Source organism: Aythya marila, assembly GCF_965140915.1.
Source record: "Aythya marila genome assembly, chromosome: 1".
NCBI lineage: Eukaryota > Metazoa > Chordata > Aves > Anseriformes > Anatidae > Aythya > Aythya marila.
Genome location: NC_139042.1, coordinates 13,797,478 through 13,813,762, shown reverse-complemented (window position 1 = coordinate 13,813,762; position 16,285 = coordinate 13,797,478). Strand labels below are relative to the sequence as shown.

The window sequence follows — 16,285 nt, the reverse complement described above, 5'->3', positions numbered from 1 at the left end:
TTTTTGAAAAATGATGGTTTATAGCAATGCTGTTGTTTTGCAAAATAAAACAGGCAGTTATTTCTTTGAATTTGTTCTATCAGCAAAGTATATTTCACCTTCCTTTCTTTTATCTCAGAAGCTTTTTCACAAGCAGAGATACAGACAAGTCTCCTGTTTGTAACTACACAACAGTCAGGGTTCAGCTCATTATCCTGTCATTGTTTTGCTAGCAACATGGTGACTAAGTATATTTAAAACCTACTTTTTTCATATATATATATATATATATATATATATATATATATATATATATATATATATTAATCTTAATGATGGAATCATAGAATCATAGAATGATAGAATCATAGAATATTCTGAGCTGGAATGTATTCACAAGGATCATAAAGTCCAACTCATGTCTCCACACTGGACCACACCAAAATTAGACCATATGTCTGCGAGCATTGTCGAAATGCTTCTTGAACTCCAGCAGGTTTTCTGCTGTGACTACTACCCCAGGGAGCCTGTTCCACCAAGTGAAGAACCTTTTCCTAATATTCAATCTGAACCTCTCCTGAATAAAATAATAAAGGTTTGAGTTGATTCATCTCTGAAAAATTCAACTGGTAAAATATTCAAAACAAATTAAGTCATCAGTCAGCTTTTTACCTACCAAGCATTGTGCTTTCTTGGCTACTATTTTAAAAGTGCTAAGAAAGGACACCATTAGAGCATACTATCCAAATACAAAGTATTATTCGCTAGTGAGCTGGCAAAACAATATCATTAATTAAGTGAACACATGAACCAAAACAGATTTGCATCAAAACTTTTAGAAGGATGGACAACTAGAAGAACTATGCCATTAGAACTTGTCTCTTGAACTCTTTTGACTTGATTTTTCCCAGACAAGGAGTGTTTATCCTAGGCACAATACCTAGACACATGGTAGTAAAACACCATCCTTCATAACACCACACACTCCATAACTGTACAAACACACACAGCATATACAATGGAGATAATTTTGATTCAGATGCCAATATATGGAAACATCTTCAAATGTAGAAAAGTTGTCCAGATTGTATATTGAGTGAAAATTTGTTTGGTACAGCAAAAAGCAGGGATTAAAACTGATAGCGTACAGTCCCTATAAGAATAAATCTGTCTAGTGAGCTATAGAAATAGATCCAGGTAACTAAATAATTGGAATGATGCTAATTTTCAAACCATTTTTCAGACACACTATTCTCCAAAACCTATCCTACAGAAGTCTGTATGTGTGAATGACTACGTTTCAAAAATTGTTAATGTTCCCTCTGTTATATACTCTCATATATGCTTTAACTGGCTTTCCAATTATACGAAGTATAGAATCTTACTTAAAAATGGACCCAGTGGAAAAAAAAAATTACAACTGAGAAGTGCTTGGAAAAAGTAGGTTTATCTTCTTGCATTGCTTTATTTGTCCACTTAGCAGCCTTCTCTATATCATGTTTAAATGCCCAGTGGAAATTTCATTGTCATATGCATTAGGAATAGACTTTTTATTTCCTATTGAAAGTAAATATTTGAATCATTTGACATTAAATCATGTAACATTTGATGAAAAACAATGGTATTTATTTCCTTTAAATTTTGTGTTTAATTATGATCAGGTTACCTAGAAATAAAATAAATGTCTTCTTTTCTCCTCCATTTTGTCACTTTTAAAGTGTACTGTCTAGTATTTTATTGATGATTTTCTTTTTCTAATTTAATATATATTATATATTTTAAGAATAATTTCTCTGTACTCTTGCAATGGGATACATATTTTAATTATATTTTTTTCTGTCTCGCTGTCTTGTCAATAGGAACAGCCAGCTGTAGGGGATGCAAGAAATCTTAAGACAAAGCTATATCAAACTTTGTTCTCTAGTTAAAAATGTTTATTTATTTATTTTTTAACCCAAACAGATGTACTGTACTAGACACCACTGTTTAAACACCTAATGATACATGACTGGGGTTACCAAAATTGAACATATTAAAAAAGTAAAGTACATTTGACAGAAATTACATTTGCTTACAAAAGTTTATTACATACAATCTGCATATTTTTGGACCAAGAAGAGCTCCCTCCCCAGAGGATTTTTACAAAAACTGAAGAGAAAAAAAAACCTGATGAATTTTTGACTTTCTTCAACATTCCTCTAAGTGCACCACAGGTATTTCTATGGGTCTTTAAGCATTAGCTTGGCTTTCCTGTTAATCCATGGACATAAAACTCCATTCCTTGGTGTCATCAAGCTAAAGCAAACAAATAACAACAATGAAATCTTCAGTCTTCACCATGAAGTTGAAGGAACCATCAGTGCCAAAAGCAATGTTACAGAGGACGAGGAAGTAGAGAACACATGTAAGGTGGTTTGAGAACTCGTTACTTTCCCTCCTGAAATAAAAAGTGAAATAACTAAAGAAGAAACAATGCAAACAATTCTCAGAACATTTAGGTACTAAATTTTGGCTAAAAATGTTATCCTTTAATGCTCAGCAAAAGCCTAATTTTGGGAAGGCATTAGCTTGAGAGAACTGCAATCCCAGGTTAGGATCCCTACACAGACATAAAGATATTGGCGATTTTATGATGATATCTACAGAAACTCACATTCTGAATCCTCATATTCAGTCTGTAAAAAAATAGGAAATTCCAAAAGGATAGGTAAGTTTTATGCTTTAATCCTCATAAAGTATTAGGCTGCAGAAAGTGCACAATCATAAATGTTCTTTCTGGAAGAAAGAGTGAAATTTAATCCTTTATCTTGATGTTTGTCCAGGTCTTTTGCCCTATAGTCTGGTGACATTTTAGATCATAGCACAGTGCCTTACTTAGAGTAGAAATTTTAGGTGTAGATTGAAGTTTCAAGCCTATATCTTTTGTACAGTACTCCGTATGGACAAGCAATGTTTAGTACATTTTTAAGGTGTTATTAAAAAATTAGAATTAATATACCTTGTTTTCTTTGGCAACAGATAATATAATTATTTTTATCTTTCCCACTAATCCTTAGATCTCTTTCTTAACTGTGTAACATTGTTACTTGAAATTCTTTTAACATATTGCTTTAACTGAGGAAATAGAAGCTAGGTGTCATCGGTTACTGCGTGATTAAATTAATACTGTAATAGTCTTACGTAATCAAGTCAGTGGAACCTAAGAAAAACACAGCTTATTCTAACATGGGCACACACATAGGATTCAGCTACCTAAATGCAGATACCTGATGCTGTTTTAGGTGTATTAGATGTTACACCTCCAGCTGGTGGTCCAGAGTGACGTGTGTGTCCTTTAAGTTCTGGATCATACCAGTTCTGGGTTTCCTGTAAATCCTATGATTTTTTCATTAGCCCCATACAGATGCATCAGATACTCTTGAGAATCTCAAATGGCATTAGATATCTATGTTACAACATAGGAACTAAATGTTTCAGTTAATGATTTTGTCTAATAGAGAAATGTGAGAACTATTTTTTTATTTTATTTATTTATTTTTTTTTTCAGATAGAGAGTAATAGAGTTAATAATTTTTGCACATTGCTGTAATTGCCACTCTTCCACATGTAAGTGTAGCCTTACCTACAAAAGATGGAACTCTGATCTGGGGACTAGTGGTCCCGTCACCTCCTTCACTGACCGCACAGACCTCAATAATGTAGACACCAACATCAGGAAGAAGTACCACTGCAGAAGTTTTCTGTGTTTCTATAACTTGACTGTTGCTCTGTCCTTCTTGCCTAAATAATACCTATGGTCAAAAAAGTAGATGGTGGTCATAGTGACCATGCAAGATATGTTCCAGACATTTTGTGTAGATAACACAGCCACTGAAACAGTTGTTTCATGCTTTCATTAAGGACTTCTGTATGTGACAATTTCTGGATGTGACATTTGAACAGTCACCCGCTTTTACATCTCCCTTCCCTATTCCCCTCCTCCCATCCCAAATGGCTTCAAAACAGTAGCAGCAAAGTATACTGGCAATTAATGAATGTGAAAAGACATTGAATAGGATCCAAGCAATGATATAGGGTTTGCCCTCTCCATCATTAGGTGTTACACTTTATTTTATTTTATTTTATTTTATTTTATTTTATTTTATTTTATTTTATTTTATTTTATTTTATTTTATTTTATTTTATTTTATTTTATTTTTTTTTTTTTTTTTTCCAAGTGACAAACATTCTTTGAAAAGCATGTTGGGTTTCATTTGCATATATTCTTGTCCCCAAATTCATATGGATATTCACACTTTTGTTGAAAGAATCCAGCTTCAAACATAATGAAAATGCCCTAAATAAAGTCCTTAACTGTGTTTACTTTAGCTGGCTAAATAACAGTGAATAGCTCAGATCTAACCCTGCATCTGCTGTACATGCTTATGCCAAGTGGAAGGAATACAAGCATGTACATTGCTGTCTGTTTGGTATTCCTGCATAAGAGTTTCTGTTCCCAGACAAAATTGAAAAGGTCTGAGAGGTGTAAAAAACCAAAGTAGTCACTCCATGTTTTTTCAGAATCTCAATGATCCTGATGAAGTTTAAAGCAGTTTCTGGCTTATTTTGAATCAATTTACATGTCCTTGGTGATATTTTCTGTTGTATCAGAGAGATCATAGTCTAGAGAGAAACGATCTTATATATGCTTCAAGACACCCATAAAAACCTCACTAAAAATACATAAAACATTATTTTGATTTAAAAGATTTAGGTGAATTCCACTGCTTTTTATGATTTGTTTTTTAAGAGTTAATCTGGATTTTGCTTTTTAGAACTTCAAAACTTTAAATGCTAGATATTACCATCATCGATTGTTGAAAAATCACCAACATAATTAAAACAAACAAACCAACCTAAGTATTTGTGTTTTTCTGCTCCATGAAAATATTAAAGTCATTGTAAGATGTGTCATTCTTCATCATTTCTTTAAATCTTACTGTAAACACAGTCAAACTGAAGTGTTAGTAGGAATTTCATTGCAGGCTGGCCTTATTAATAGCCACTTCTCAGCCTTATATGATGAACTGATCCCCTCAGATTGAGCTTACTCAGTCTATAATCACTAGCTGAAAGTCACAACACAAAAAATATTTGCACATTTCATTTTTATTTATTGCATTTTATAGTGAAATCTTATTGCAGATAATACATACAGCATACTTATAAAGGAAAACAGCAAAGAGAAAAAAGGCAAACAGGAAAGAGGAGTAGTTGTTTAGAAGAGAGTAAGGTGTGTGAAGGGAAGTCACTGACCTTGTATCCCATTACATCAGATTCATTAGCTAGAGGTCTAACTGGCTCCCACCCAAGAGAAACTTGAGAGCCATCCTGTATCCACATAATATTACTTGGTGCTTGACTGGGAGCTGGGAAAAAAAAATAACAGCATGTACATAAATATATTTGTAGATACTTCCTTTAAAATCACCTTTAAAATCAAAAGTATGTAAATCTTTTAATAAATTTTCAACTACGTGTGTTAGCAGGCTTCCAACTCTAAGTAGAGATTTTTTTTTTTCTTCCCACCAGAATTATCCTTTAATAGATTGTGGTTGTGGTGAGTTGATGCTCCTTTAATAGATTGTGGTCAGTTGATGCAACCCAACATATAGACTTTACAGAATTTATGAACTTGAATGGTTTTATCTTAATTTTCTTTGTCAAAAAGGTGTTACTTTCTGGGAAAATAATCTTTATTATGAATGCAAAATAATAAGAATTCACATGTATGCATCAAAGCAAAGCCATGAATCAAAACTATATATAATTCCTGATTACTGTATGATCTTATTAAAGGGACATCAAAGAGGGCAGAATTTGCTTCTTGACTTCTCATTTTGAGTAAAGTTACTGAGATCACTTACGTGATTTCTTGGTTGTTACACGCACAGTGGTGCTAGGTGGTCCATACCCAGCAGCATTGTATGCCCTCACAGTTAGGTGATATAATGTATTTCCTTCTAACCCTGTCAGGAGGACAGATGATTCATTTCCCTCAGTTTTGACCTTTTCTGCTGCTTCTTCCTGCTCCATGTCCTTCCAGTAACCAACCTGCAAATGAGTGATCAAAGGAAGGATTAATATAGGTGTTTTGGAAGCTCTACCTTTACAAGCTATCCTGTGGTAGGTTTCTTTGCCAGTCTTGCCTGTTGTGTGATCATCAGACCCTGATAAACACATGGGAACTGTAGTCTAACCTCAGATCCAAAAAATACTCAGTCCTGCAAAATAGTGAGAATCAGAATATCATAGTATTACCTAAAGAATATCTAGTTGCTGTGTACTGGCATGAAAAGATGTGACTTGCAAGACCAATAAGTAGGGGATGAGTTCTGGCAGAAAGTCAAAAGTATTTCAGAGAATTCGAGGTGAGTTCAGCCACTTGTAGGTGACTAGAAATATCTACCTTCACCTGGAAAGTTCTGACCACATCGGTTAAAAAGTGGCATGAGTAATATTCACTTCCTGGCCCTGTACTGCTCAGAGACATAACGTTTCTTATCAGTGCACTGAATAGGAAATGACAGAATAACTGCTGAGATATTGTGTTGATCTGAAAAATCTTGTCTGAGGAGAAAGAAGGAAGTGGATTCTGTTTTAGTTCTTGGATATAAACAAGTTTCCTGTGAAAGTAATTTTGATAGTATGTATCTGCCCTTTCTTTTCAGACATAGCAAACCTAAATAATATTTGGTGTTTCTTAGTCCATATTTCTTGTATCTGTGCTGAATTTATCATAAAATATATTACATGAAAAGAGGTTATAGTGCTGAGCTAAAAATTTGACCAGTTTCTTTCTGCAGACAACAGATGTTTTCAGGTCATAACTGGGGGAAAAAAAAAAAAAAGACAAGAAAGAAAAAAAGCAGTACTGTCTCTCACTAATGTTTCTAGGTGACCTACTCAAGAAAAGTAATTGTCATATTGCACTACTCTCCCTAACGGAAGATGTTACCAATATGCCATAGAAACAGCTGCATTCAGCTTACTGTTTTTCATTATGCGATCTACTTGCATTTATTCCACATTTTGACCTTTTTGATGAAGTTGGTTACTTCGTAATAAGTTATTCATGTTATATCTGGGTAACTTTTCCTCTGAGAAAAAGGTCATGGACAATACAGCACTCTTGAGAAAGTATACCAAAAAAATGGTGAACTCAAAACACTAAGGGATTCATAGGAAAATAAGACCAATGAGTACAATGTCGGCCTTTTATAGGTCTGTCATTAAAAAATATATATATATAGAAAGATCTGGCTGCAAATTTGTACATTTGAATTCATATCTTCATTTGAGTAAAGTGACTCTGTTATCTTTGATGGAGGGTGTATCTGAGCCAACTAAAAATCCTTTAACTCCTTTAGTTGTCATGTACCTTTTATATTAATTCTTAGCTGAGTTACAGATCAGATAGCAATTTTAGCTGTATTTACAAGTTCTTTAAATATGATTCACTGAGGTATTTCACTATCTGAATGCTTGACTAATACTGTTGGTATCTGTAGTAACATCTTTCTTGGAGGGAAAAAAGAATAAACAATCATTCATTCACATGGTAGGCATGAACCTCTAACTGCTAGGCAGTTGGATTAATCAATTTTACTTCTAATACATATTTACAAACTTGACACTGCAGGTTGAGAGTGACATAGCATTAATCAGTATATGAATGGATAGTGAGAGGGAGTATGTCCTGGAGACCCTAACATCCAGTTAATCAATTCTGCTGAGGATCCAACAGAGAAATGGTCAGAAAGGAAAAGTGACTTGCCCAAGTTTACACAGGTGGACAGAGGCAGGTGTGGAAATGTAACTGAAGTAGTGAAATCCTTATTCTAAGAAAGCCAAAATTAGAAGCATCTCAGTAGCTCCTGTTGTGGTAACTTATTCACAGGTGAATATCCCAAGTGAATGTAATGTACAAGACAGTAGAGAGCCCCCAGGTTTTGCATTGAAGCTTTTGTTGTTGTTGTTGTTAAAACATGATTTCCAAATATTGACGCTCTCCAGCACTGCTTATATGGCATTAAAACTAATTGTATTTTGATATGTTAAGTCTGCAAAAATAGCTACTTCAGAAGCACTACATGACAAAAGCATTGCCCCTTGGCAAAGGGGTTTTCTTTGGGGAATGATTATATTGTATTAATGAGCAAAAGCATGAAATGCAATTTGGCAATGCTTCTATTTCAGTTTCTTCCTTACTTCAAAGCCTTAAATGTTTGGTCCCTGCTTTTAAAATTCTCCTTAAAGTTTTGCCAGGTGAGTTTGGACTTTGATCTCAAAATATGCTTCTCTCTTTAACTCTTCATGTATGCATCCATTTGTTGATGGCTAAGAGAACTAAAGGGAAAAGTGATTACAAACAAAACAAAACAAAACAAAAAACCTAATGATTGTTGACTAAGGCTGGCTAAGGCAAGGCAGTTTATGTTGATTTATACAGAGGTGAAGATACTGCTGATCTTTAAAAGCGATGCATGTTACAGAAAACAGAAGGTTTGTTTATTTATACCTATATGTGCATTAAAACAAACAAACAAAACAACAAAAAAAAACCTTGTTATTTTCTGCAGCCTGAATTTGTACCTGTGAAAGGTGATTTACCACTCTTAGAATAAATTTCCATTAATGCTACATTTGAATATTGATATAACATAAAGCATAAATCACAAAAGATTAGGCTGTTTAAAAAAAATAAAGAAAAAAAGGGGAAAAAGAACACATTTGGTCTGTTTAATACATTATTGTTTGTAAGATTTTAAAATTTTGCTGTACTTTATGTTGTTTATCATGTATAAAAAGATTAGAAAATGCTTATGTCTGGTTCCCAGAAACCCAGCTCTTCATGCTGGAGAGAAAACAATAATGATTAAACAACTGACTAGAGAAGATGCAGGAACAGTCTTCTGCTTTGTCCATATTGATAATTGATTAAACAATCCTTAAAAGTAAATTAACGTATTAAAAATTCTTTAATCTTCCAATTTTTGAACCTGTAATACTTGCAGACAACTTCTTTAAAGTTTTAGGTTTAAAGGTATCTAAAATAATATTACATTTTTTCCCCAATTGGTTTCTAAGGTAAGCATAATACCATTTTGTTATAAATTCATTTAACCTAACTGCAGGCTATCTTCTCTAAATTTAGCAAGGAGTTACTGTCTAGATACTTCTTCTGTTGACCAGAGAATTTAAGCTCCAAATTAGGCATTTCAAATAACAACCTGAAGATGAATAGGAGTGTTTGTTACAGGCTGGACAACACACACAAACCTTTTTGGTCTCTCTGACTATCAACTCCAACAGTACCGCTGTAACTGAAAATGAACTTGAAGAAATCTCAGAATACAGAAAGTGCTAAGGGAGAAGGAAAGAAAAGTGAACTGAAAGAACTGCTGATAGCCCTGGGGAAAAAATGAAAAAAAAAAAAAATAAATAAAAGCCACATTGCCACATTGCATAAAACCTTTTTATTATCATTAGCAGCAAACTTATTAGCTCCTTCAACTTGCATACTGTGCAATGTAAATGTTAGCACCAGCACAAAAACAATGGTAGAACCAAGCACTTAGGACAGAAGTAATGCTTTTGTATCATCTGTTGCTGTTTTTTTGTATCACTTCAAAATATTGATGTGATTGTCCTTCAGAACAAGATGATGAGTTCCTGCAAAAAGTTCAGTCAATCTCAGTTGCTTCCCTCTCACCTAAATGTTTGCTGACTGAAAAGGCGAAAGAAAACACTGTTCATTACTCCTAGGTTTTAGGGTCTTCTCAGGAGTAGCTGGCATCCTCCTTCTCTTTTTTTTTTTTTTTTTTTTTTTTTTTTTTCAGGTATTCTCTTCTCCCACATGTTCCTGCATATAAATAGGATGAAGACCAATATCGTACCTCAACCTCAAGGGGTATTATCAAATATCTAGTCATATTTTCCTATGAAAACAGCAATACTTTTTAGGTTTCTGATGTTTGGTAATAGAAAACAAGCAGTCTTGTAGAAAAGTATTTTCTACAGACATTAATAAAGAACATGTCTCTCTTGAGACCATCATGAGAAATCTGGAGTGTGATCCATACATTAAGGACTGCTGTGACAAATGTTTATAGTCTTCAGGATTTTAGTTTGGTTTGAATCTGCATATGAGTAACTTTGAATGCTAAATTGACTAATGTTTAAAAGTATTTGTTTGTTTATTGCATGTTTGGGAAAATTCATTCATTCAGAAAGCAAAGTCTGATAAATCGATATTCAGTCTGATGAAACTAATTCCTCTTTTTTTCTGTCTTGCTTTACTAGCCTCTGGTAGAATCACTGATGTATCCTTTCTAAATAACCTTGAGAAATACTTCAGTAAATTTAGAAAAAGATTTCAGTACCACGTACATGCAATTTTCTGTTCCATTGTAAAAACAGACAAATAATGCCTAAGGAACAACAACAACAACAACAAAACAAACAAACAAACAAACAAAAACAAAACAAAACAAAAAATGGATATTTCTCTTTGAAAAGAAATATGATGTAAACATGTTATATGAAATAATCCTCTTGGAAAACGATGTTCAAGATTTTCTTTCTTTCTTTTTCTTTTTTTCTTTTATTTTCTTTATACATTTTGGTTTCAAGTTTATCTATTGATTATTTTAGTCAAGCTCCTACCTCTCAGGGGAATTCCAAAGGCAAAGACGTGAGCTTTGTGATCTATATTTAAGTATTAGCTGGAAAAGAATGAAGAAAATAAAACATATCTGTTCTTCCAGCTAGTAATTCTTTCCCTTTCCTTTCCCTACCCACAGTGAGTGACAAAGAAAATATTGCCTAAGGTTTAAATAGATTTTATAACCTTCAGGTTATGGATTCTAAACAATAAGTGTTAACTACACACTATATTTTTCTATCATTCTGACAAAGTTTTCAAGCTACTTCTACTTTATCCGAGTGTAGCTGGCACATACATGTATTTAGTAAGGTCAGGTGGACAGCTGACAAATCTGTACCAAAGTCAGGAATAATATGTGCTTTGGAAGATGCAAATGAGTACAGCAAACCTTGCATAAAACTCATGTGACATAACAGTTAACACTGCCTTTCAGGGATGACAATGTGCAATTGGACAAGTTACTTTGCCTTTCATTACTCCTTAGTACAAAGTACAAAGAGGGCTGGAGTGAAACTGGGTCACTGTGAACTTGTCTGTATGTAGTAAATATTCTGTCACTTTTGTTGCTTAGAGCCCAAGCATTCAAATGCTAGGAAACACTCCCCCCCTTCCATAATACTAGCTAAAGGCCAGGAAATTTGATGAGCAGGTAGGTGGTTGTCACAGCTGTGGTAACCACAGGCAGAATACAAATTGAAACATGAAAATAGAATGGCAAATCAGATTGTTTTGCATAAGGCTCAGCAACATTTGAATTGAACATTTTACCCGTGGTCCACAACAATTCTACACTGGAAGATAATTGTTAAGAAAAGAGAAATATTTTTTTTAATTTTTTTATTTTTTTCAAAGTCACTGGATTTTTGTACATTCATTACTTGCTATTTATGGATTAATGGAACACTACAGGCTGTGTTCTACACTACATATGACAAAAATTTCAAAATCAGCTTTTAAATTAAATTAGTATTTATAGAAGCAAAAAAAAAAAAAAAAAAGATTTTTTTTTTTTTTTTTTAGGGTTTAGCTACGGTGTCCCACTGTACAGGATCCCAGTGTCCCACTGTACAGGATGAGTTTTGTGCTGAGGAAATGGTTTAAAGAGATGCTGTGAGTCTAGCAAAATTAGACTTATAGCGTGGACTTACAATTCCTAAGTGGCTAGTCTAATGTACTGACTAACTGATCCTTTCAGTTATCATATCCTTTTTGAGGCTATCCTTCCCCAAAACAGAACTGAACAATCAAGCACTATCACCCTAGGATTTCATTCTGTCTTGCTGTATCATTCAGGGGAGTAACATTTATTCTTCTGTTTATTGAGTAAGGGTTGCTCTGATCATATTTTTTTTTTCTTTCTGGGTATGAGGACAAAAAAGAGCAAACACTACTCCCTTAAATATTCCTCTGTCAGAAGGTGAGCAAAGAAATTCTGGCTAAATGAACAAAGATGGAAAAGTTAAAAAAAATCCTGCAATAGCCTCTGAAGAAGACTCTAATTCCCTCATGGAGATAAGTAGAAAGGAGCAGCAACATATTTTTAGTTTCATTTTTGTGTTCTGTCCACTGCAGATCCTTTCCTTGAAATATTTACTCTGTAATATTCATGTTAGATTCCTAAAATTGGTGTACAGTACAGTGAGGAGCCAAATTATTAATAAAGTTCAATGTTAATTACTGCTATATCAATAATAATTTCCAAATTAATTCCTAAGAAGTCCATGAGAGAAGCAGCAATTGAGTGGTACAGTTGGCATCAGAGTATGCTGCGGTCTGCAGGTCTAAGTGCTTTCCAGGACAGGAAGACCACTTCTGGTATGGAGAGTCCACTGATTGTCACAGACATCTAATATTAGGATGCATCTGTAAAGCTAAGAGAACTGCTTTGTGGCACGTAGGTAAAAACAAAATACATTCAAGTTATGAAAGAATAAATTTCTAGAGAAATCATTTTCACTTGAAAAAGAAAATCTGTGTTTTTATTTTAAAATGATGTAAGACAAAGCTAATAGAACATTTTGAGAATCGATGTGATCGATGGAATGAGCATAAGAGTGAAATTGTAGGTGCAATTTAAAAGACATCAAGATGTGTGAGAGGGAGTAACAAAAAAAAAACAAACAAACAAAAACCATCTTTTTGAAGAGAAAAAGACAGTACAGTGAATAAGTTATTTTAGAAGATAAAAGACTGGCCTGGAAATTGAAGACTGAGGTTAGTAGCAAGTGGAACACTTCAGTGTGGAGAGGGACAACATTTCCAAGGTGAATATCATCTCTATTGGATATAATTTTGTTCTCTTTTTTATATAACAGTCTTAAAGGTAAATGGTTAGATATCAGTTTTGCTGCTTGAAGTGAGCCATGTGCAAAGGGGTAAAAATATGTTTAACGTAAGGGAACAGTCAGGCTAAAGTACAATGAGAGAGAACTGACAGAGAGGTTGCAGAGTTCAGCATGGAGATGTGTATGGGAAGGAGACTCAGAGAAGTGAGAGACCAAGATGAGTGAGTGGGTTCTGTGGTGACCACCTGAACAGACTGCACTAGGGAGCAATACAGGAGTAGCTAAGTACCAAGAAGCTACAGCAAATCAGGTAGAAGAAAAAGTAAACTAACTGTGTCTAAAACGTGGGGTAAATATGCCGTCCTGGACATGGCTGTCCAGCCAAAGGCTGTGCTGGAGAGTGTGGTTGCTCTGGTGGAGCACCTGCTTTTCCTCCAAAAGGCCATTGGTGATGGCTGCCAGACCCCAGCACTTGCCTGGACATTCTGCTGAGGAGAAATTGTGTGCTAGTAGGTCACAGGACACAAATGTTAAAACTGAAGTCTGCAGAGAGCAGACTGCAGAGGAGGGTGTGGGTGAGCATGGGCTTTGCTGCCAGGAGTCTCAGTTTTCATTAGTGCAGATCTCAGGTGGATGAGGCTGGCACTATAACACTGCGCCAAAGAAGTTTTATGAGAACTAAATATAATAGTCCTGGGGTGATCTAGTCCTGGGGAGATCTAAGCATTTGGATCATGGTTTACAGGAAGAGGACTCAAAGAGTCATGGTAGAAGATGTAAGAGATTACATTACTACTACTTATTACTAAAGAAAACCCAAGGGCATGCCTTATTTTAAAATATTCTATTTGAATTGCTTGAATTTGAATTCATGCCTAATCTGGATCAAGGAAATCAAATTAAGCAGGTACTTGGCTAATCTGCTGAAATGAGGGCCATGTTAAAGCATAAAAGTCTCAGAAGTTTTTTTTTTTTTTTTTTTTTTTTTTTTTTTTTTTTTTCCCCCAGTTTCAAACAGCCTTTATGCAGGCTGAAAGTACAAATACAGGCCTTAAGTTATTCTTCTACAGAACCTTTGAACAGGGAACATCATTTACTTTTGAACATAAGTCAGATGAATCTTAGTCAATAATGGATCTATCTTGCTTTTACCAAACATTAATAACGAGCACATGAAGGGTGTAAAAAATTATAGCTCAGAGTTTTTCTTGATAATAATTTTTAAGGGCTTTCTGGAGGTAAATATAATTTTCTTCAAGTTAAAAAAAAATAAATAAATCTTTACAGGAGTTGAGTTTCGGGTGCTATATGAAATACTGGCAATTTATACAAGAAAATATTCAAGATGCATATTCTTTGATATTAATAATATTAATCACTGTTATTACTTATATTGATTTATATCCTGTAACTTATTTTTGGATTCATCTTATTTGTCTTCAGGTATTCGTAGCATTGGTATCTGCCTCAGATATACCTGTTTCCCCTCTTTGTTACTGCAGACAGGCAGGAAAGAGCATGCACTCTCAAAATGACTGAAATGGGTCAAATAACCTGAAATGCCAAATCATTAAATTGAGTCTAGCTAAGTTATAACTTGAGCAGCAGCACAGTTTGAACCTCAAGGTCAGCATGGGTCGTGCTGTCCCCAAAAGATAGGTTTAGTTCCTGGAGGTTTGGATCTTAAACTGGATTTGATGCTACAACTGGATCTAAAAGTGCAAGAAGGTCCATTTCCTGTGCTGGTTCCATGTTCCTGCTCATGAAGGGCTGTCTCTAAGCAGAGCTTTGTCTGTGGACAGCACTGCTACTGCTTCCTTTCCTGACATCCGACCTTTTATAGGCTGCCCAGCAGATGTTCCTCAGCCACTGCTGGATGAGAGCACATGGGTGGAAGAGGCTGTTTCTTTTCTGTATGTTGGTTGCTCTCAGTAAATAACAAGTTTGAACTGGTCACTTTGAGCTGGAAACAGTCAATACCTAATCTTCCCCAGCCTGTGAAAGAGGCATGCTAGGTCACTTGCAGTTCTTTCAGTTCTTTTTGAAGTGTCAAAAAGATGGTATAAGAAGTGGTGTTGAACAGTTTTCAAGCACTAATAAATAAAAGATGTGCCAGTGCTACAGCTCTGACCATTGTTCTACAGCTGGTCGTATGTATGCTAAAATGAGTATAATTTCTATTGAAGTTTCACTACTTCACATTTTAACAGAACGCAATGCTAGCAAAAGCAACAAGACTTCTCATTATGATATTCTGTGTTCATACCTCAAATCCCTGTGGTCTTCCTAGACTTTCTTTAATATGTTTCCACGCAACAAGAATCTCTGATACAGACAAACTCGTAGCTTTGACATCAATAGGAGCAGCAGTGGGTTCTGTATTAAGAAAAATTGAAACAATAAACCTCCACTGTAACAACTTGTATTTATCAAAAACACTCCATCTGAAACTGTCATTTACTTCCTTTATTCTACCTTAATACTCACAAGAAGGTATGACACTTATAGGGAACATGAAAAACTGAAAAAGATGAAGAGATTATTATTGTTGTACTTCTTTATTTGTGTCATGCTATATCAATATCTTATCACTGATGACGGGCACAGCAAACTGTGACAGAATCTCTTACGATTTTTTTTTTTGAAAATCTTTTATATTAGTAAATGACTCTCCCTCCCTCTCCCTCTTTCCCCCCACCCCACATACACCTTTCATACCCCTTGATCATCTTAACTTCAGAAGTAAATGGAGCGTTCATTCTCTTCCTGGCTTTTTAGTGCCTTTTTGTCAGCTCAGAATGAATGATACCTAACTAGGGTTCTCAGTCAATCCTGCTCTGGGGCTATATCAAGAAAGAAGCAATACCCAGAGCTGCAGTGAAATGTTAAGTAAAAGATCTTTTAAAGGCTGTGTTATCATGTCCTTGAAGTCACAAGCACCATTGTTTGGGGCATTACTCTCAGCTGTGAAGCAATTACAATTTAGACCTAAGATGCATGCTTTTCTAAAGAAGGTGTTAAGACCTAGATACGTACCTCTCATTACCTGTATTGTTACTGCTGGTCCTATGACTGTATTTGTATCTCAATGCTACTCATAGGACACTCTGCAGTCCTAGTCTCCTGATGGAGACCAGACCAGAGGACCTATAGCCCAGGGCTGCCATCCCACTGAGGTGGACGTCCTTGGATGCAGTTGGGAAATGGCCAGGGTGCACATCAGAGGGTTAGGGCTGCCCAATAGTGTTGCCACAAGCATGTTTTAATTAGTATTTTGATATCAGTGAACCTCTGTATCAGTGAAGATATAGAG

General features: G+C 34.9%; 1 protein-coding gene across 1 annotated transcript in view; it reads right to left on the bottom strand.

The window, feature by feature from the left end:
- Positions 1–2,286: 2,286 nt before the first annotated feature.
- CNTN5 (contactin 5) overlaps positions 2,287–16,285 on the bottom strand; it is a 688,982-nt gene continuing 674,983 nt past the window's right edge. The window contains exons 21-25 of the mRNA XM_082775391.1: positions 15,239–15,348; positions 5,886–6,072; positions 5,275–5,387; positions 3,602–3,770; positions 2,287–2,416 (exon numbers count right to left, since the gene is read on the bottom strand). Coding sequence (XP_082631517.1) covers positions 2,313–2,416; positions 3,602–3,770; positions 5,275–5,387; positions 5,886–6,072; positions 15,239–15,348 — 683 coding nt within the window. The 3' untranslated portion in view covers positions 2,287–2,312. The remainder of the gene's footprint in view (positions 2,417–3,601; positions 3,771–5,274; positions 5,388–5,885; positions 6,073–15,238; positions 15,349–16,285) is intronic.